The following is a 21,325-nucleotide window of genomic DNA, read 5'->3' on the forward strand; positions in this document are numbered from 1 at the left end:
TGATGATTCGATGGCAATTTACGATCATCACTGCGCTGCACAACAAACAAGAAGAAGAAGAAGAAGAACAACGTCCACTTCTCCTGCCTCCGAACTGCTCACCGACTGTCGCTTCAGCGCTCGCGCTCTCACCCTCCAACCTCCAATGGCGTCGTCGTTGCTCTCGCGTGCGGTGCTGAGAGGCACCCGGCGGCTAGTCGGGGCCATGGCTGCCCGCCGCCATGTCGGGCCTGTTGGTATACGTGCCCCTGCGCTGTCTCAAGCAGGGTTCGCGTGGCATTCCACTGCGCGAAACGACGCAAACAACAACAACAGCAGCAGCGGCACAAATGCAAACAACGGTGACCGAGCCAACTTGGCCACTTCCACAGCAGATGCCACTACGGAAACCGTCACCAGCCTCACGGACATTGGCATCTTCTCAGACCCAGGGTGCAAGAAAGGCAACGAGGACCGCTTTGTTGTCGGTTCCGTCGGGCCCTACAGCGTCATTGGCGTGTTTGGTAAGCTGTCAAGTCTCAGTCCTGCAGAGTCCGGGGCCGGGTGGGGGTTGCCTTCTGTTTTCATCCATACCCTTTTGTTCATCACGTCAGTTTGGTGTTGCTTTGTTTTTACGGCTTGCATGACACGTTGGCGGTGACGCCGACAACAACCACAACAACCACAACTACAACCACAACCATAACCACAACACGCGCTGAGTCAACACACTGAGTGAATACGTTTCACCTCCGTTTCCATTCACACTCACGTTGCACACACACACACACACACACACACACACACACACACACACACACACACACACACACACACACATACGCGCACATTTGGCTGGCAGACGGCCACTCTGGATCGATGGCGGCGGACTATGTGGCAGACAACTTGCTGACACTGATGCGTGAGCTGCTGCCCACGTCCACCAACAACGCGGAGAGTCTGTTGGAGGCACTTGTACACCGCCTGTGCAGCGGCCTCTTTGAGTTTATGGGCGCACAGTACCCGCTGGAGAAGATGCATAGCGGCACCACGGCCAGCATCGTCCTCGTGAACGACAGCATGGTTCATTTTGCCCACGTCGGGGACAGCCGGCTGCTGCTGGTGCGCGGCGGCGCGCCTGTGCAGCTCACCCGCGACCACCGTCTCGAGGACGACAAGGAGCGGCAGCGCATCTTGGATGCCGGCGGGCGCGTCACATACACGGGGATCCCGCGGGTGGACGGCCGCCTGGCCATGACACGTGCCATCGGCGCCTTCTCCCTGCGCGACCAGGGCATCACGTGCGAGCCCGATATCGGGTCCCTCCCGCTCGACGCAGCCGTGGACAGCGCGCTCATTGTCGGCACGGACGGGCTGTTTGACGAGTTGCGGAATGACGAGGTGGTGTCGATTGCCGCCCAGCACAGGACAGCCAATGGTGCAGCACACGCGCTGGGGGAAGCCGCCCTCATGTACCGCGCGCGCGATAACGTCACGGTTGCTGTCGTGCCGCTGCCTGCTTGGTCGAGTCTGCACAACTCAGCCAGCAGCAGCAGCAGCAGCAGCAGTACACAGCCGTTTGGACTGGACCGCAACCTTGTGCGACGCGTGTCTTAAAGCACGACCGTGCACGTGCGCTCATGTGGATGCAAACGGCGTGCATGCGTTCTTGTGTGGGCGGGCGTGTTTGCACATGGCTTCGTTGCGACGTTGGTTGTGCTGTGACTTGCTTGCTTGCTTGCGTGCTTGTCGTTTTGACAACCTGTCTGTCATTTCCTGTTGTTATTCAACGCTTTGCTTTGTTGCTATCATGGCGGTTGGCCTGGACAACCCCACCCGTGCTGGTGCTGGTGCCTTTCATCTGTTGTGATTTCCCCCTTGCTCCTCATCATTCATATGTCATTGACATGTGCACACACACATGCACACACATTCTTCATATAGTAAACGTACACCCTTATTCTTGGGCCCTTGTGTAACTGTTGATGGTCGGTGAAATGGGTGCGTATGTTGTTCTCGTGGTTGAAGTTGTTGTTGTTGTTGTTGTTGTTGTTGTTGTTGTTGTTGTTGTTGCTGCTGCTGCTGCTGCTGCTGCTGCTGCTGCTGCTGCTGTTGTTGTTGTTGTTGTTGTTGTTGTTGTTGTTGTTGTTGTTGTTGTTGTTGTTGTTGTTTAAATTGTTGGTGGTATTGTGGCCTTGGTTGCGAGCATATCTGTGGCGCTTTTGTACTGCCGTGGAGGTTACAGCACGCAAAGTGCAAAGTGGGAGCGAGACAGGAAGCAAAAGTGCGAGGAAGCAAGCAAGCAAAGGGGGCAATTAACGGAACAACGATCGAAAAGGACAAACCAGGCACAGGAGGTGGGGGAGGAGGGGACGGGAAGAGGGAGAAGGGAGAAAGCGGAAACAGCGAATCAGAAGGGTACAGCGACAACAGCGAGTGGAAGCTGCACTGCTCAGTGCATGCCCTGCACACGTTTCACCTCCGTCTGTCACATGAAGGTGAGGCGAGCGAAGAAGAAGAGTGGCAGGTGGGAGAAGAAGGACAATGTGAGTTCATGCGCGATGATGTGAGGGGAGGAGAACAGACACACACAGACATGTGCACAGAGGGGGTAACACGCACGCACAAACACAAACGGACAACACACAAAAGTGATAAACACACAAACGCACAAAACACACACACACACACACACACACACACACACACACACACACACACACACGCACGCACGCACACGCAGACAAATTACACACCTCAAACTCGTGTGTCATGCGCGTGATATCGGCGCGGCAGTCTGCAAGCGCCGTTTTCAACGCTTCTTTGGGCGAATAATCTAGGAACGGTCCAGACACGGCCACACCAAAAGCAGTACAGGTGAGAAGGGCCGCAACAGGCATTTCACCCAGCAGCACTCGATTATGTCACCGTGTCTCTGTGTTGCTGACCTGGCGTTGTCTGTATTCTGAGCAAAAGATGGTGTTCCAGAGGATGAGGGCAGCGGTAGCCTGTGCAAATGGTGATGATGAAAATAGTGTTTGCAGTATTGTACGTGGGTGAATGCGGATCGACGTTGGACATGAGTACTGTCATGCCGACTTTGCAGTTCCATGTCGCAGCAACAAGACAGGACGCGTGCGCAGCATGTACCCTGGTGAGCACTCAAGACAAGCATGTACACACAGACACACACAGACACACAAACACACACGGAGATACAGACACACAGACACACAGACACAGAGGTACAGATACAGACACAGTCACGTTGGGGTGCGCACCAGAGAACAAGACGCGTGGATCTCTGCGGAGTTGGCTGCATTAGCATCACACAGAGGCACACAGGCGTGAGTACCGCATAGGCTAGTGTTGCGGTGCCATCGATTGGTGTTTGTCATTTTGGTGCTGTTGCATTGTGTGATTCAAGGAGCGTTGCGTCATTGGAATGGGTGCCGCAAGCAAGTAAGGCGTGGTGGGGAGCACCTTGCAAGCATGTTTCCGAGGGTGTGGTCTTCGCGGTTGATGCGGAACGTGCCGGCATTTGGCACTTTTGTGTCTGGCGTGTAGGTGACCTTTTGCTCACCCGGAGCCAGCAAGATGCGGTCTGCAAGACGAACACGCACAAACACATGAGCCAACCGCAACGGGGCGCAACAAGAAACGCGCAACCACACAAAGGGGTATCGAAACGCACAGAGACAGACAGACAGACAGAGAGAGACAGAGAGGGAGACAGAGAGGGAGACAGAGGGGGACACACGAACACAGACACATACAGACAGTCACACACGTACATGCGTACACAGACACAGACACACACGTACATGCGTACACAGGCACACGTACATGCGTACACAGACACAGACACACAGACACACACATGAACACACACGAACACACACGAACACACACACAGACACAATCCAAGCCACCCATCGCAATGGTGGACCACGCACCAAACGTCTCAGGAGCGTTCATCGTCGTCGGTGGCTTGTTGGAAAATTAACGACACCACATACAAATCCTCTACAACACGACCACCACGATGAGCAGCAGCAACAAAGTCTTGAAACCAGCGCATCGCTGGCTCTTGCTCAGAGTGTAGGTTCCACCGTTATGCCTCGGTGTGCATGCGTGTGTGTGTATGTGTGTGCATGTACCACAGTGGTTACCCACCACACACCTCTACCACACACGCACCGCATTGCGTTCATCTCCACCCCCTCTCTCTCTCACCCTCTCACTCTCACACTCTCTCACTGACACACTGGCAGGGCTTGGGAGGGACGGGAAGATGACTTGAATCCGCTGTCGGCGCATGCGGCGCTGAAGCAAGGGCTGACCACGCTGCACGGACAGGTAACTGAGAGCAACTCACGTTCGTACACAGCATGCACAAGCAAGCACATGCTACAACCAGCTGTTACCTCGGCTTTGTTTTCCCACAATCCCAGCCATGCGAGGTGACCAACTCTCGTATCATCTTCGCTCACTGGCATTCGCGGTTGGTGTGCATGCGCTGCTTTGTCCCACAGGTGGGCGCGAGCACACCTTTTGATGTTTTTCACGTGGAGGGCGCACTGTGCTACGTGCGCGTTCCAGTGAATGGACAGGTGAAACTCCAGTCCGCTGCGACTGCCATGTCCACCTTTGATGCTTCCCCCATCACCATCGAGACCATCAAGGTGTGTGTGTGTGTGTGTGTGTGTGTGTGTGTGTGTGTGTGTGTGTGTGTGAAAGGGAGTCAGTGTTGACTCCAAGTGTTTGATCCCTTGACATGGCTGCGTGTTGGTCTGTTCGTTTACTCCACATCGGATGTGTCTTCCCCACAGCCGCCATCATGACAACAACCCGTTCCAATCCACCACAACAAAGCATACAGTCTGTTAGCCATCCGCACACCCATCCTCATCCCCATCCCCATCCTCATCCCCATCCCCATCCTTGTTCTCGTCCTCACAATTCCCGCGCATCTGCTCCCATCGCCCACACGTTTGACGCACGGTCAGGTGTCCAGCACGCTGCTTGCGCTCACGTATCAGGACGACCCCTCCGCGGTGTCTGTCACCGTGGACTTGGACGCGGGCTGAGGGACGTGTGGATATCCCTTGTGCAAGCGCTGGCGATCCTCCTCCGAGCAGCCGGCAGCCTCCACCCACCCAACGAGTTCCGTGATCTTCGTGAGGTGTCGTGATGGTGGTGGTGGTGGTGGTGGTGGTGGTGGTGACGGTGGTGATGTGATAGAGGTGTTGGCGGCGGTGGCAGTGATGGCAGGTGAGGGAGCGCTTGGGTGTGAAGCTGCACGAGGAAAGGGGTGCGGCGCATGGAAACAGAAGCAGAAAACGGCAACAACAGCAGTCACGTGTGCGATGTGCATTGCACGCGTCAGTTGCACTATCCCCACCATCATTCATCACCACCACCATCATCATCGCCATCATCACCGCCATGATGGCCACGGTTACCTGTTCGAGTTCGTTTGGTGCGAGGAAGTCGAGAGCGAGATCAAAGCGGCGCGTGCGGCAAAACGCCTTCAGCAGCTTGCAGCACACGTTCCAGTCTTCTTCCCTATAGTGCTGGCAACGAGCGAGGTATGGTGTGTGCACAGTGTGTGTGTGCGTGTGTGCGTGTGTGTGTGTGTGCGTGTGGGTGTGAGCTCGTGTGTGTGTGTGCGTGTGCGAGCTCGTGTGTGTGTGTGTGTGCAGGAAAGAGAGGGGCATGGAGAGAGAGAGAGAGAGAGAGAGTGTGTGTGTGTGTGCGTGTAGTGGTGTGTAATGGACGATAATAAGCTATGCTCCTCTTTGTTGTGTGGGACGGTGGTTACCTCGTGTAGAACTGCAATAAACTCGCCCAACAGGCCATGCCTGCACACATGACAAGGGCGGCGGCGGCAGTGGTGTTGTGGGGACACGAAGCGAATCACGGTGTGTGTGTGTGTGATTGTGTGTGTGTGTGTGATTGTGTGTGTGTGTGTGTGATTGTGATTGTGAGTGTGTGAGTGTGTGAGTGAGAAAGAGAGGGTGTGTGTGCATGTCCGCTTGCCGTTTCCATCAGCAAAGACACACACATATTCACACCAAAACGAGTGACATCTCACCCCAACTCTGGCTTGAAGAGGCGGTAGATGGTCTTGCCGCCGAGCTCCTTCAAGAATCTGAACCATGCAAGCAATGGTGGTGGTGGCGGTGGTGCATAGGCTGAGGAATTATGCGCTTCGTGCACACTCAAAGGTGTGTAGCACAACAACATGCGTCACACATTGCATTCATGCACAGAACAATAAGATGGTAGACACCCCAGGCATACCAGCCACGACAAGAACACAGGGTCACGATGCAACTGTGTGACTCACTCGTAGCGCTGTTTGGAGTCTGCTTTGTGCCGCCAGTGGCGAAGAAACGAGTTCACGTCGGTGACTGGTGGCAGCTGCAGTGCGCTCGCCTCCACCTCGTCCTCTTGCAACATCCGGCGGCGGTTACGCTCTTTTGCCCTGCGAAGGTGGTGGTGGTGGAGTGTAAGTGTACAATGGAGAAAAAACAACAGCTCTTGTGATGGATCATTACTTAAGAACGCGACGAGAAGTACATGTAACGCGCAAAGACAACAACCACATGCAGGTACAAATACACGCACAGCCACAGCCACAGCCACAACCACAACCACAGCCACAACCACGCACACACACACACACACACACAAAGCGCCAGAGCGTGTTCTGCCTGAACACACCTTCCTGTCGTGATCCATGCGGATCTGTTGAGCTTGAGCTGGGTGATATCCTCGGTCATGGGCTTGATGTGCGCGGCCTTGACAATCTCCTCAAACTCTTCGTATGTGGCCACTTTCTGTGCGACTGCTCGGAACTTTGCGTCGTTCTCACGCCAGTATTTGTCTTCGCGTTCCACGGCATGGCTCAGCTTTGCTTGCAGCTTGTCAAAGTTGACATCCCCGTCCTTCCCAATCAGCCCCCGTCCAGCCATGATGGCAATGGTACGTGTGCGAGTGCGAGTGTGCGAGTGCGAGTGTGTGTGTGAGTGTGTGTGTGAATGTGTGTGTGTGTGTGTGTGTGTGTGTGTGTGTGTGTGTGTGTGTGTGTGTGTGTGTGTGTGTGTGTGTGTGTGTGTGTGTGTGTGTGTGAGTGCTGCGTCGTCGTTATGTTGGGGCGGAAGTCGTGACGATTAATGAACAACACCGCCAATTTTCTCCAATCAACAGCAACACCACCACACGACCACCATCAACAGCACGATGGATGAGGCAGAGTTCATGCGGCGGCTGGAGTCGTACCCTCCACTGACGCACTTGAAGGGCGACACAGCAAGCACAAGCGCAAGCAGTACACGGTCAGCGCTGCCGTCAGCGAAACAGAAGGCCCAGCGCCAGCAGCCAACACAGCAGCAGCAGCAGCAACAGCAGCAAAGGCCGCAAGCCACCACTTCATCGTCAGAAGTTTGCGTCAAGGTGCAAGGATTGCAGCCCGCCAACACCCGGCAACTCAACGCCACAGTGCGTGCATGTGTGGTGCATGTGTGGTGTGTGTGTGTGTGTGTGTGTGTGTGTGTGTGTGTGTGTGTGTGTGTGTGTGTGTGTGTGTGTGTGGTGGGATGGGGGCGTGCGTGAGGCCTATGGGGTGTGTGTGTGTGTATGCGTGTGTGTTGTGTAGCGGTCTTGTCTGCAAAGTTCTGCACGTGTGCACAACCCTGTTTTCGTTCGTGTTCTGTGAATGACAAAGCCGCCTTGCCTTTCGCCACCCTGTGTGTGTTGTGGGTGCGTAGTGCTTGAAGACAGATACAGTGGAGGAGCTGAAGCGTCTGTGGAAGTCTCAGACCAAGTTCAACAAGCCTGTTCGCTGCATTTTCCGCGGCCGCTGCCTCCCAGGTGTGTTATCAACGAGCACTCGTCATGGGAATGTGTGGGAATGTGTGTGAACCGTGTGTGGATGTGTGTGGATGTGTGTGGATGTGTGTGGATGTGTGGGAATGTGTGTGAACCGTGTGTGAACCGTGTGTGAACCGTGTGTGAACCGTGTGTGAACTGTGTGTGAACTGTGTGTGAACTGTGTGTGAACTGTTCCTGATTTTGCGGTATGCGCTTGTGTGCGGGGTGTTGTGTTTGTGGTTCTTCGTGCGTCATTCCACACTCACGCTGCTCTTTTCCATTGCTTGTTGTCTGCTTCCCTTCTGCCCAACTCTGCAAACATGCCCTTGAACCTCCCTTGTTCACCTTGACAGACACATTGCCACTGAGCCACCTTGTCATTGGCAGCAACGAGACACTGTACATGATGCCAGCGAACGTGAAGTCAGCGAAGCGCCCGCTTCCGTTTGATGAGGTGTGCACGTGTTATCGCATCAGTTTGCGCGAATTAGCAGACACTTACTCACTTGCACGCGCTGTGGCTCGTTCGTGCTTCCTCCTGCCTCTCTTCCACGTGCACGCTCCACTGTTTTTGTCACAAGTGCGACTTTCGTTGCAACCGCCATTGCGCTCATATTTCGACTGCTGTGTCTTCTTCACTGCCACCATCGGTGCTACAGGATGAGTTTTGGCCGATGTTGAAGGTGTTTTGCGAGGAGACGTACGGAACACAGCGCGCAGCGACAATGATGGCAAAATTCAAGCAGGTGTGTGTATGTGTGTATGTATGTGTATGTGTGTATGTATGTGCGTGTGCATGTGTATGCGTGTGTGCGTCGATGTGTGTGTGTGTTGATCACTGCAGCTGGCTTGGTTGAAGGATGTTTCTTGTACGACGCGACCTGCATTGTTCTCACGCGCATGCCACCACCACCGCCACCACCACCACCACCGCCAATCACAGGACTATGCAAATCGGCCCGTACAATCGTGAACACCACACCATGCACGCGTACGTACACGTGCGTACACGAGTGGTTTGCATGGCAATGTATGACTGTGTGTCTGGTCTGTATTTCCGTGACAATAGAGCTGTGATGAAATCAAAACGCAACAATGAATGGCACATGGAACCTCCAGGACTTCAACTACACACCAATGCAAACACACACACACTGTGTGTGTGTGTGCGCGCGCGCGTGCGCGGTTGACTACTCTGGCGTGGTGTCGTCGTAGCTGTTGGCCTTGTGCTTCGGAACAAACTCGAAGCTCGAAGGCGGTGGGCCAAGCAGCATCTCCCTACAATCACCGACGATGATGATGGTGGTGGTGGGGTGGGGTGTGAAGTGAAACGGAGAAAGTTGAGGTTGGCAGGCAGACACACACACACACACACACACACACACACACACACACGACACACACACACACACACACACACACACACACACACACACACACACACACACACACCACACCCACACCCACACCCACACACACACACACACACACACACACACACACACACACACGCCAACTCACGAGATCTTGACCCAGTCGGTGCTGTGCGGGCTGGCGAGGAGGGTCTCGAGGTCGTCACGGCCGTGGAATCGGGGTGGGCGCTCGTTGATGCGCTGCGGCAGGCGCTCCAGTAGCCCAACGGGGATGTAGCGGTACGTGAACGACAGCCACTCAAGCAGGAACCGCCGCGTCGTCTCAACACCCTGTGGTGATGGTGATGGTGGTGATGGTGATGATGGTTGTGGTGATGATGGTGGTGGTGATGATGGTGGTGTGTGCAGATTGATGTGTAGCAAGCACATGTGCAGGTCCGGTATCAATACTCGCATGAGCACCACACCTGCTGGTCTGATCCCCAGTGGGTGAGGCCGTAGTCAGCAAAGTCCTTGAGGAACTGAAACCGCTCGGAGGAAGAGATGTCCCAGTGGCTGCAGTGAACGCATGTGGTAGCGGCGGTGGTGGCGGCGGCGGTGAGACCTCGAGGCAGACACAGATCAAGGTGCAGAAACACACACACACACAGATACACAGATACACAGACAGACAGACAGACAGACAGACAGACAGACAGACAGACAGACAGACAGACACACGACGCACCGCTGTTCCTTGATCTCTGTGAAGAGCCAGGGCTTGATGAGGGCGCCGCGGGCGAGCATGAGGCCCGACACGCCGGTTGTCGCCTTGTGCTGCATCGCCTCCTCAAACGACAGAATGTCTCCGTTGCCGTACACGGGAAGCCCCTTTGCTTCCTCCACGCACTTGCGCACATAGCCCCAGTCTGCCAATCGCGCGTACCGCTGCTGCCGGCTCCGCCCGTGGATCTGATGGCGGCGGCGGCGATGACAGTGGTGGTGACGGGGACTGTGTGAGTCAAGGAGGAGGGACAGTGATGCAGGCAGAAAGACAGCCAGACACAGACACACAGACACACACACAGACACACACACAGACACAACAAAGTGTGTGTGCGTGTTGACGTACGCTGACGAGGGAGACGCCTGCGTCGCGGAAAATGGGCATGAGGGTGTGCGACGTCCAGGAGGTGTTGGTGACGCCAGCACGGATCTTCACCGTGATCGGCACGCGCGATGCAAAGCTCATGCCTGTCACCGTCGGTGGAGAGGTAGAGAGTGGTGGTGGTGGTTGTGGTGGTGGTGGCGTGTTCGCGAATGCGAGTGTGTACGCGTGCGACCGAGGGGCAGACAGGAGAGACAACATGCAGGCGGGGTGGGGGGAGGGAAAGCGAGACACCGAGCGCAACACATGTAAACGTGCATGTGGAGACCTCTGAGGATATCGCCGAGACGACGCTTCCTTGCAAGGAGGGCAGACCCGCTGCCGTGGTTGAAGACAAGGTCAATCGGGCACCCGCACTGGTGGTGATGGTGGTGATGATGTGGTGGTGGTGGTGATGGTGGTGATGAACATGGTGAGGAGGACACGCGGGTTGGTGGTGAATGGGCGGTGAGACAGAGTAGACGTGACCACGTGGTGTCAGCGGATACAGGGGCTGCACGCGCACACACGAAAGAAGAAGAAGAAGAAGAAGAACAAAGGGGCGGTGCAGGCTGTGGGGCCGCACGGGTGTGTTGCGTGTGGGACTGACGTTGAGGTCGATGAAGTCGACGTCTGTCTCGTTTGAGAGAAGCTCCACACACTTGGTGGTGAGGCGCGGGTGGTTTCCGCAGATCTGCACGCCAAACACATCCTCGCTCTCGTGCCGCCGCAGCAGCGCCCACTCGGACTTCTGGCCCTGAGCAGGCGTGACGGTGGTTGTGGTTGTGATGGTGGTGGTGAGGGGTGGCCGCTGTGGTGGCTGTCGTTTGGGGCGTCACGACTTACACCTTCAATCTTTCCTTATAACGAGCACAGGCGTACAGTGCGAGTGTTTGCATAGCAGCAACATGTCCGCAAGTGCTCACACACACGTACACAGACATATACGAGCACAAAAGCGCGCACACAGACACAGGTACAGACACAGGTACAGACACAGGTACAGACACAGGCACACACACACACACACACACACACACACACACACACACACACACACACACACACACACACAGTCTCTCTGCGCGAACGCCGCACCTCGAGCAAGTTTCGCGCCATGGCCATCTCGCCGCAGGTGATGTCTGCTCCGAGGCGCTTGCAGAGCCGGCGGAAGGGGAGGTTGCCGACCGTCGTCAGTGGCGCAAGGTACAGCTTGTCCTTCCAGTCAATCTAAGAGGGGGGCGGGGTGAGTGCCAGTAAGAAGGATGGAGAAAGGTGTGAAGCACGCGTGAGAAGTCAGAATGTGTGTGTGTGTGTGTGTGTGTGTGTGTGTGTGTGTGTGTGTGTGTGTGTGTGCGTGAATGTGTGTGTGTGTGTGTGAATGTGTGTGGGTGCATGTTGTTTGTAGCGACATCATGTGCGAAAGCAGGCAAGCAAACCACTTCAAGCAAAGGTGACACCCAACACCTAACCTCGAGCACCACGCCCCTCCTGACAAAGGACGACGAACCTGTTTGCGCTCCTTGTCAGCGATAGCACTGACGAGCTTCTCTTCGACCTCCTCGCGTGCTTCTGCACCCGTGTTTGCGCGGGAAAACAGCACCATGTACTCCTCTGACTTTGGAAACGGATACTTGAAGCGGCGCAGGCGCTGGCGCAGGTCGTTGCTGATGTCGTTCGTCTCGTTGATGTCAATGTCGGTGTGCACCGTATTTGCCTTTGCCACATCAAAGTCACCCGCCGGTGCTGTTGTGGTAGTTGTGGCTTCTGTGGTTTCTGTTGTTGTGGCGAGTGTCTTGTGCGAGCTGTAGAACCGGCACATGATGCCGAAGCGACACTTGCCGCCCTCCCGTTCCCAGAAGGGGCAGGGCGCATCTACGTCTGGTGGTTTCGTCTGTAGATACTTGTCAAAGTCGTGCTCAAACTTGCACTTGTCTCCATACGAGCACTGGACGTGTGTGTGTGTGTGTGTGTGTGTGTGTGTGTGTGTGTGTGTGTGTGTGTGTGTGTGTGTGTGTGTGTGTGTGTGTGTGTGTGTGTGTGTGTGTGTGTGTGGGAACACGAGTGAGTGGGGTGAAGAACAAACAAATTGTCCTGTGGAGCTGAATGGCAACGCACAAGACAATTACCTGCACACACACAGAGAGGCAGAGAGACAGAGAGACAGAGCAACAAACAAACAGACGCACACAGACGCACGCAGACGCACACACTCACAGACGCACACACACACACACACAGACACACACACGCACGCACTCACTCACCGCTCCACTCTTTGCAAAAGCGAGGCAGAGTTTGGTCTTGTTCTTCTTTGTCTTCTTGACACGTTTCCTGTGCTGTCCACGCATGTCCTTCTTGTCAGCTGCAAGGTCTGGATCCCACGGCAGAATGAATCTGTTTGACACATGCAACGTGTACGAACGCGTGTATGTGTTTGAATGCGTGACAATGCGTATGCGTGTGGTTGAGAACAGGCATCAGTCCCAACAACAACTGTATGGTCATGTGCCTTCTCTGCCACCGCCCAGATCTGTCAACGCTCAACCCTTTCGAATCCAAACACACACACACACACACACACACACACACACACACACACACACACACACGTACACACGCACTCTGGTTTGATGGGAGCGACGCCTTTGCGGACTGTTGTTGTTGTTGTCGTTGTCGTTGTTGTCGTTGTTGTCGTTGTTGTCGATGAAGCATCAGGGGGTGGCGGCCCCTGTCCACGCTGTCTTACAGGCAGCTTGTGCTTGTCACAAGCCGCCAGCATGGCAGCCATCTCCTGCTGCTGCTGCTGCTGCTCACCACTCATTGTTGCGTGTGGTGTTGTGTGTGGTGTGGTGTGTTGTTGGTCGTTGCGCGTAATGTCTCGTGTGCATGCAGCGTGCAGGGCGGACAAAATGGCCAAAGGCAAATTTACCTTTGTGTCCAAAGTCAAATTTGCCGACGAATTTTTTTTTTTGGTTGCGTTCGGTTCGCTTTTCGTTGTTTGCTGTTGTTGTTGGCAACGTTGTTGTTGACTCAGGTTCACGCACACAACAACCCACGAAAGCATCATCCGCATCATCCACGACACCACCTCATCCGCATCATCCACTCAGCGCTGACAACCAAACCAGTCTCAGCAAACACAACAGTTGCACAACACAGCTGCCCACGAGTCAAACCAACAGCCAAACACTCAAAGAGCAGCGGCTGGCCGTACGTCTCACAGCAATGGAGGCGGCATATGTGAAGAAGGCGTTGGGGACGACGCTGACGGATGCGCTGTCCCTGCTGGCTGTGTATCGGCCAGAGGATCCCGTGGAGTGGCTTGCAGACTACCTGCGCCACGAGGACAAGCGCCAACGCATCATCGCCGTGAAGAGGGAGGAGCAAGAAAAGCGGGCAAAGATCTTGAAGAAGGCCCAAGAAGAAGAGGAGCGGCTGGCAGAGCTCAAGGTGCACGCGTTGACACACTGCAGCGCCTCTGTGGCATTGCAACCTTTCTCATTGCAGGTTCAACACTCCCAGTCAATGTGCGCAAATCACGGTTCTGCAATGTGTTCTCACCGTCTCCGATTCTGCGCGTGTTCTTGTGCTGTTGTTCCCAGAGGGAGGAGGAGCGCCTGGCCAACCTGCGCAAGCCAAACCAGTTCCAGCTCGACTGCATGGCTTTCCTGCAAGAGGTGTGTATGCGCGTGTATGCGTGTGCGTGTGCGTGTGTCTGTGTGTGTGCGTGTGCGTGTGCGTGTGCGTGTGCGTGATACATGTGCATGTGCGTGTGCGTGTATGCGTGTGTGTGTGCGTGTGCGTGTGTGTGTGTGTGTGCGTGTGCGTGTGCGTGTGCGTGTGCGTGCGTGTGCGTGTGCGTGTGCGGGTGCGGGTGCGTGTGCGTGATGCTGTTGTGTATGCGTGATTGCAGTGCCAGCAGCGGTCAGACCGTGTCGCACGTGCTGCTTTCGCTTGAATTGATCTGATCCATTGTGGTGGTGATTGGCCGACGCACTCTGCCTCAGATCACGGAGCTCGAGAAGAAGCTCAAGAACGAGGACAAATCTGTGCAAGAGATTGGCGAAGCCGTCATGCAGGAATCCCGCAAGAGCATGACACACATGCAGCTCAGCGAAGAGGTGCGTGCCCGCAGTACAGCGGCCCGAACACGTCTGTACACTTGGCTGTGCACACATACACGCCGATATGTCTCAACCCCACCTTTATTCTTCATTCTTCCCCACATACCGCACGACCATAACCACCACTCTCACAACCCTCCACAATGCTTGTTCTCACCCCTGTGATGACGGCTGCTGGTCCGATTCCTCCGCAGGCGAAGGCGCTGGTGGAGGAGCCACCAAAGGCGATCCAGCAGCTCATTAAGGCCGGCATGGTCATCAGCGGATATCCGCTCGAGAAGCTCGAGAACTGGAGCGACATCTCCGAAGTTGTCCTCAACGGTGTGTATACACACAGACACAGACATACACACAGACACAGACACAGACACAGACACAGACACAGACACACAGACACACACCCACACAGACATACACACAGATACACAGACACACGCACCGCGGTGCGTGTGTGCGCTGATCAAGTTGTTTGGGTTCCAGGCGTGCACAGCTGCACAGTCCACACCATGCTTCTCACACCTTATTCATCTTACACACACGGATGGTGAGCAGACTATGCACTGACGCGCTATGAGACGCTTGATGTGATGGCGGTTGCCAACAAGCACGACATCAAGGACGCTGTGGAGATGGTGGATGGCATCGACTACCTTGCCCGCCCTGTTCAGAAACACCCATTGGGCCCATTGGCCACACGCTACCACACGGTCTGTCATGTGCTATGTGTCTGCGTGTGCATGTACTTGCAAGTGTGTGTGTGTTTGCGTGTTGGTTCATTGTCCTTGTTCTGCAGCCTCGCACGAGAGGCCGTCGACATATCCACCGCACTTCCCAGTGCCACGCCACACCACCTCACGTCACACCACACCATGCAACTGCCCAATCACCTCCACCCCCACCCCAACACCACCACCACCACCACCACCGCCAGTTTGTGCGTGCGGCGCTGCAGTCGTTTGGATACGAGCCATCGCAGTTTCTCTCGCTGGAATCTGTGGAGGAGGACAGGCAGACGTTCCAGCGAACCATCTGGCGCATGCCCGAAGAGGTGGAGAAGGTGCTTGATCTTGACAAGGACGGCGACACAGAGGCGTTGCGCGAGGAGAAGAAGAGAATACTGTCGACAATGGCTGGCCTGGACAGGCGGGTGCTGCCCAAGGAGATTACATCCAAGCTCATGCACGTCGAAGTCTGGTGGAAGTCAGCGGTACGTTTGAAAATGGGACAAGTCTTGCTCGCGTTGTGTGCATGTGTGTGCATGTGTGTGTGTATGTGTGTGCATGTGTGTGTGCATGTGTGTGCATGTGTGTGCATGTGTGTGCTTGTGATGAGACAGGCACGCATTGCCCCCCTCCCCAACACACATTCCCATACTTGATCCCCACCCAACCTTCAACATCTCCTCCCCTCCACCTCCACACATACACTCACACACACACACACACACACACACACACACACACACACACACACACACACACGTTACCACGTGATTATTGCATTGTTCAGGAGAACGAGGAGACGGATGCGGATGCGTCGCTGATCATGTTCAGCGAGCACGGGCAGCCCATCGACAGCGTGTACCATCTTGTCCGCCACAGCAAGGACAACGCCATCAAACACATGGGTGACATGGGTGAGGAGACAGACGCTGAATACTTCACCTTCGACCTCCCAAAGCTGGCAAAGGTGCGCTGCGTGCGTGTGTGTGTGTCGCGTGCCTGTCAAGTTTGTGTTGTGTTGTTCAACAGCGCACTTGCTGTGCCAAATCATTTGCACGACACCACGCACCATCCACACACCATACTCACACCACTCTCCTCAACAATGTACACATCTGTATGCAACGCACGCCAGAATGTGGATGTGATTGGGGTGGTGCTGAACGTGGCGACGGATGGAGAAAGCCTGGAGCACACAGAGGCGTGTGGCATTCGCATTTACCCATCAACTGGCGACACCAACGGTGGTGCTGGTGGTGGTGGCGCAGACAGCGCAGACAAGAAGGAGGAGGAACAGGAAGAAGAAGCAGGGGGTGACCAGGAGAAGAAGGACGATGAAGGCGAGGGCGGTGGCGATGACAAGGAGGGTGGTGACGAAGAAGAAGAAGAAGACAAGAAAGAAGAAGAAGACAAGGCAGAAGGTGACAAGGAAGACGAGGAAGATGGTGAGGATGGTGATGAGGGCGATGAGCAACAGAGCAGCAAGCCTGCATCGAAGAAGCCCTCCATGGCGCCACCTGCGATGGTGCCGCCAAAGGCCCCGCCCGTCCTCACCATGAGCCTGGATGCGCATCTCATTGACAAGCATGAGGTGCTCATGACGCTGCTGCACCGTGATCAGGAGGACCCGGACCTGTGGCACATTGTCGGTGTTGGCGAGCAAGTCAAGGGCGAGTGGCGCGAGAAGGAAGAGTCACAGAACTTTCTCAACGCACTGCCGCTGGGCCAGCGCTACATTGAGCTGCTTGGCATCCGCCACGTGGACCACAGCGGGGAGAAGGTCATGCACCCGTTTAAGATGGTTCCTGGCGACTTTCTTGAAGTGCCGGCCCTTGCGGTGGAGCACCCTGTCGTCATTGGCATGGGCTGGGATGTCGATCCAGATGTCGCCATGGATTTGGACTGCGGGCTTGCCGTTTACTCAAAGGGACAGGTCAGTGTGTGCACGATGATGGCAGCGCGGCGGTGATGATGTTGGAGAGGCGGGTGGGTATGCAGTGGAACGTGATTTGCAGTGGTGACTGGTAGCTGACGGCTGGCAGCCGTGGTTGTGGCCCATGTGCTTGAAAGATCTTGACTTGACTTGTTCTTCCTCGTTCTCACCGTTCTCACACATTTCTCTGCACACACACGCACACACACACACACACACACACACACACACACACACACACACACACACACACACACACACACACACACACACACACACACGCACATGTCCACAGCGAACGGACTACTGCGACTTTGAGAAGTTGGTGTCGAACGACAAAGCCATTGAGCACCAGGGCGACAACCGTGATGGCGAGGGCGAAGGCGATGATGAGAGCATCATTGTCGAGTTCAGCAAGCTCGATCCAGAGACAGACACGCTGTTCCTGTACGCTGCCGTGTATGAGGGCGGTGCTCTGCGTGATGTGGAGAATGTTCATATTCGCATGCTCAGCAAACGCGGCGGAAAGCAGAAGGTGGGAATGCTGATTGCTGCTGCTGCTGTTTGGGTGTGGTTGTTGTCGTGGCTGATTGCTGTTTGCTGTTGCGTCGTCGTTTGTGGTGGTTTGCTTGATGTGTCCGGTTGGGCTTAATTTGGCTTGTTGTTGGATGTGCTTGTTTGGTGTTTTCTGTGTTGCCTGCTGGGGTGCTTGCTTATGTGCATGTGTGCCTCCACACACTCGCTCACGTACTCCCGACCCCATGTCCATCCCCAAACGCCGCAATCACAACAACAGGAGATCTGCCGGTTCTCGCTCGACTGGCTGGCCAAGGTTGAGGACGACACTGCCGTCATCCTGGCCAAAATCTCGCGTACACCCGAGGGGGCGTGGCTCTTCCAGACCATTGGCACCACGGCACCTGGCAGGACCATCGAGGAGCTGGAGAGCAGGCTCACAGAGCTGCTCTGATGACCCTCTGCGATGCTTTTGTTGACACTACGAATGATAGCTGATCGCACCTGCGTCCAATGAGCATTGGTGTTGCTGTATGACATGTTTCACAGCTCAGTGCGTTCTGTTTGTAATGGTGCAGGCGCGACGTTTGTGTTTTTGATGTGTTTATGTGCTCGTTGTTGTTGTGTGTTTGCATATGTGCATGTGCGTTTCGCTTGCTTTTGGTTGCGCTGTTGATACACTGCTGCTTGTTGTCGTTGTTCCTTGCCAGAGAATGAATGCATAAACGTCAGTCGAATTGCACTCATGATATGGGGGTGTTCAGAAGAGGCGGTGGCATGTCTGCACGGCGAACGGCAAACGGTCAGAACATGAAAGCAATCACGGTTGGAGTGACATAATATACATAATGTAACGTAATGTAACTTCAGAACAAGGAGGAAAGGAAGGAAGTTGTAACATACCAGCATGCTGGTGGGAGGGATATCAGCAAACCGTGTTCGTGTCATGTGATATTGGCACACAAACACGTATGTGCTTTGAGACGGAAGAGTAGAGGTCGCATTGCTTTTCGGGAACAAGAAGAAGGGGCGGGGGGAAGAGACTGTGCGAAGAGACGAGGCTGCCAGCACAGACACACACACACACAGGTACAGACACACACAGGTACAGACACACACACACACACACACACACACAGGTACAGAGAGACACACACACACACAGGTACAGACACACACAGGTACAGACACAGGTACACACACACACACACACACACACACACACACACACACACACACACACACACACACACACACACACACACACACACGGATACAGACACAGACAGACAGACAGACACAGGTACACATCAGGAGCGGTTGATGCGGGGTGAGGGCGGTGTTGGCAGCTGGCGAACAGCGGTCGGTGGTGTGTGCATGTGTTGATCGCGATGACCGCCGCGGACACCAGCGCCTTTCTTCCTTCTCGGCGCAACTGCCGCTGCCGTTGCCCTTGATGCCGGGCTCATGCCGTCACCACCACCATCAACACGACCACCGTCACCAACGTGGCGCCCAGCAGCCCTGTGCGGATCAGCATCGTCCTCGTTGTCATCAACACCAACATCCTGACCACGCATGGGGCCACTCTGTGCACCGTGGTCACGGCCATCCACGCCCAAGCCATGGTGGCCGGTGGTGCTGTCACCGCTGCTGCTGTTGTCGTTGTTATTGGTGTGATGGCTTCGACCCGTGCTGGTAGTCTCGTATCTCTCCCAGCTCCTGCGCACGCGGTGGTTGGAGGAGAGCACGGGCCCGCGTGGTGGCGATGGCCGATATGCCTCATCACCGCCATCCCGATGATGGTGGTGATGGTGGTGGTGGTGATCAGGTGACGCCTGGTGTTGTGGTCTTCTCTTGCTGGTGTCAGTGCTGTTGCCACCACTCAATACTTCCCCGCCTTCCCTGCTGCCGTGTATGCGCCCATGCAAAGAGGGCGGTGGCGGCGATGATGTTGGTGACGGTGATGATGGCGCGATGGGCGGCACGACCGGGTAGTTGGCTGAGCCCAGCCGCCTGCGTCCAGACCCCCGCGCAGATGCAGACACGAGCCGCAGCCGCTCCGTCTCCCGCTGTATGTACTCGGCATCGGTGCCCACACCCGCAGTTGTTGGCGACGCTGCCGGGCGCGCGTATCTGCGGTGGCGCGTGCGTGACGCGCGCGTGGACTGGCGGGGATCCCGGGGCGGCGACATATCCGCCACAACGACACCACCACCGCCGCCGCCGCTGCTGTTACCAGCGGTGCTGCGGAGTGGGGATGTGACAGACGGGGTGCGCAGGCGACGGGTGGCGGAGGGTGGTGTTGCTGGCGATGTTGGGGAGAGTGGGGATGACCCGGGCTCGTGTGGCGCTGACGGTGACGGTTGTGTTGTTCGCGAGTGCCGTGGACCGCCCACGGCGTGCGGAGGGCGGGGACTGGCAAGCGTTGTGACGCTGTTGGGCGTTCTCGATCCAGATGAGCTTGTGCGCTGTGCAGTGTCGGGAGATGCCGCGTGGTCTTGGCTGTTGGCGGCATGGTGCTTGGCTGGCGATGGTGTTGCGCGAGCGTTTCGCAGTTGCATGACAAGCTCGGCTTGGCGGCGGGAGTATCGCGAGTTGTCGTCGCGTAACCGCTGCACCTCTTGTTCCAGGGCGGCGCATTGCTTGTGCAGACTTGTCTGTTCCGTTGTCATTGTGCGGATGACGGCGTCTCGCTCCGCCACTGTCTCGTCCATGGCGGCCAGCTTGGCCCGAAGCATGTTGAGCTCTTGCTCTAGCGCATGGCGTGCTTGTTGGTGTGCGTGGCACTGCTGCTCCAACGCCTCGATCTTTGCTTCCTGTGCTGCTGTTGCGTTACAGGACGGTGGTTGTGAGGGCGTGTGTGCGTGTGTGTGTGTGTGTGTGAGTGTGTGAGTGTGCATGTGCATGTGCATGTGTGTGTTTGTTTGTGTGAGTGTGCATGTGTGTGTTGTGTGCGTGCGTGTGTGTGAGGCGATAGGCAGGAGATTCATATGTCACCAACCTGCAGTTGTCGGTTCTGGTTGTTGTTGTTGTTGTTGCTGTTCCGTGTCTGCATCTTGCAACAGCGTCAACTTGTAGTTCAGATCTACATGCATACATGATACGGGCATGCGTGTGGGTGTGAGTGGTGTTCAAGCTGTCGTGTTAAAGCCATGCGAAGGAGGCCCACCAGGCAAAAGCCCGCAAGCAAGCGAAGAAGAGCGCAGAGGAGGACGGGGGAGGGCCCAGCCAACGCACGCAAACACAGCAAGGCGGGCACCACCACACCGAACCTGTGTTCTTGTCTCGGAGTTGGGCAATCTCCTTGCGTAGCGCCTCCAGTGTCTTCTTATGCTCCGTCTTGAGGAACTCAATGACGGAGGAGGCGACCTCATCATCGTTGCCGCGTCCTGCCGGCATCTCTCCCAATACCAGGCCGCAACTGTGGTCGTGGTCGGTGGTTGTTGTTGTTGTGAAGCAGCAGAGGAGGAGCAGGCAGGAATCAAAACAAAACTCGAGAAAAGGAATGCACAAAGCAGAAAAACAAGCGAAGCAACAACAGAGGACAGCAGCGCCCAACCCACGTGTGCCACCAACACACACACACACACACACACACACACACACACACACACAGACACACACACACACACACACACACACACACACACACACACACACACACACAC

General features: G+C 55.7%; 8 protein-coding genes across 8 annotated transcripts; 4 read left to right on the plus strand and 4 right to left on the minus strand.

Moving 5' to 3' along the window:
- The first annotated feature begins 88 nt into the window (after positions 1–88).
- Positions 89–1,946, plus strand: PTSG_02172 (uncharacterized protein). Its single transcript, XM_004996600.1, has 2 exons — positions 89–503; positions 842–1,946. The coding sequence occupies exons 1-2, from the start codon at positions 146–148 to the stop codon at positions 1,594–1,596; spliced, it is 1,113 nt and encodes a 370-aa protein (XP_004996657.1). The 5' UTR covers positions 89–145; the 3' UTR covers positions 1,597–1,946.
- On the minus strand, positions 1,788–3,957 carry PTSG_02173 (DNA-directed RNA polymerase II subunit J; the record flags this gene model as incomplete). Its single annotated transcript, XM_004996601.1, has 8 exons — positions 1,788–1,801; positions 1,935–2,198; positions 2,452–2,464; positions 2,736–2,815; positions 2,928–2,987; positions 3,261–3,295; positions 3,463–3,583; positions 3,936–3,957. 8 exons carry the CDS (start codon positions 3,955–3,957, stop codon positions 1,788–1,790), a joined length of 609 nt encoding a protein of 202 aa, XP_004996658.1.
- A 48-nt stretch (positions 3,958–4,005) lies between these two features.
- On the plus strand, positions 4,006–5,835 carry PTSG_11847 (uncharacterized protein). The gene is made up of 4 exons (XM_004996602.1): positions 4,006–4,080; positions 4,254–4,338; positions 4,515–4,664; positions 4,989–5,835. The coding sequence occupies exons 1-4, from the start codon at positions 4,025–4,027 to the stop codon at positions 5,067–5,069; spliced, it is 372 nt and encodes a 123-aa protein (XP_004996659.1). The 5' UTR covers positions 4,006–4,024; the 3' UTR covers positions 5,070–5,835.
- On the minus strand, positions 4,769–7,086 carry PTSG_02174 (uncharacterized protein). The gene is made up of 6 exons (XM_004996603.1): positions 6,709–7,086; positions 6,332–6,469; positions 6,077–6,133; positions 5,804–5,843; positions 5,445–5,555; positions 4,769–5,155 (listed from the first exon to the last, which is right to left on the minus strand). The coding sequence occupies exons 1-6, from the start codon at positions 6,957–6,959 to the stop codon at positions 5,018–5,020; spliced, it is 735 nt and encodes a 244-aa protein (XP_004996660.1). The 5' UTR covers positions 6,960–7,086; the 3' UTR covers positions 4,769–5,017.
- A 104-nt stretch (positions 7,087–7,190) lies between these two features.
- Positions 7,191–8,970, plus strand: PTSG_02175 (uncharacterized protein). Its single transcript, XM_004996604.1, has 5 exons — positions 7,191–7,485; positions 7,755–7,857; positions 8,211–8,311; positions 8,517–8,603; positions 8,801–8,970. The coding sequence occupies exons 1-5, from the start codon at positions 7,228–7,230 to the stop codon at positions 8,828–8,830; spliced, it is 579 nt and encodes a 192-aa protein (XP_004996661.1). The 5' UTR covers positions 7,191–7,227; the 3' UTR covers positions 8,831–8,970.
- PTSG_02176 (DUS3L protein) lies at positions 8,752–13,256 on the minus strand. Its single transcript, XM_004996605.1, has 11 exons — positions 12,981–13,256; positions 12,624–12,753; positions 11,867–12,304; positions 11,455–11,586; positions 10,967–11,113; positions 10,646–10,733; positions 10,342–10,463; positions 9,958–10,181; positions 9,698–9,785; positions 9,379–9,560; positions 8,752–9,135 (listed from the first exon to the last, which is right to left on the minus strand). The coding sequence occupies exons 1-11, from the start codon at positions 13,178–13,180 to the stop codon at positions 9,048–9,050; spliced, it is 1,839 nt and encodes a 612-aa protein (XP_004996662.1). The 5' UTR covers positions 13,181–13,256; the 3' UTR covers positions 8,752–9,047.
- A 45-nt stretch (positions 13,257–13,301) lies between these two features.
- PTSG_02177 (uncharacterized protein) lies at positions 13,302–18,420 on the plus strand. Its single transcript, XM_004996606.1, has 10 exons — positions 13,302–13,809; positions 13,962–14,036; positions 14,367–14,480; positions 14,678–14,804; positions 15,036–15,190; positions 15,415–15,690; positions 15,993–16,172; positions 16,341–17,138; positions 17,434–17,673; positions 17,935–18,420. The coding sequence occupies exons 1-10, from the start codon at positions 13,585–13,587 to the stop codon at positions 18,106–18,108; spliced, it is 2,364 nt and encodes a 787-aa protein (XP_004996663.1). The 5' UTR covers positions 13,302–13,584; the 3' UTR covers positions 18,109–18,420.
- Positions 18,421–18,964: 544 nt separating this feature from the next.
- Positions 18,965–21,056, minus strand: PTSG_02178 (uncharacterized protein; the record flags this gene model as incomplete). The annotated part of the gene is made up of 3 exons (XM_004996607.1): positions 18,965–20,481; positions 20,659–20,742; positions 20,930–21,056. The coding sequence occupies 3 exons, from the start codon at positions 21,054–21,056 to the stop codon at positions 18,965–18,967; spliced, it is 1,728 nt and encodes a 575-aa protein (XP_004996664.1).
- Between the last annotated feature and the right edge of the window lie 269 nt (positions 21,057–21,325).

This window comes from Salpingoeca rosetta (genome assembly GCF_000188695.1).
Source record: "Salpingoeca rosetta unplaced genomic scaffold supercont1.5, whole genome shotgun sequence".
In the NCBI taxonomy this organism is placed as follows: domain Eukaryota; class Choanoflagellata; order Craspedida; family Salpingoecidae; genus Salpingoeca; species Salpingoeca rosetta.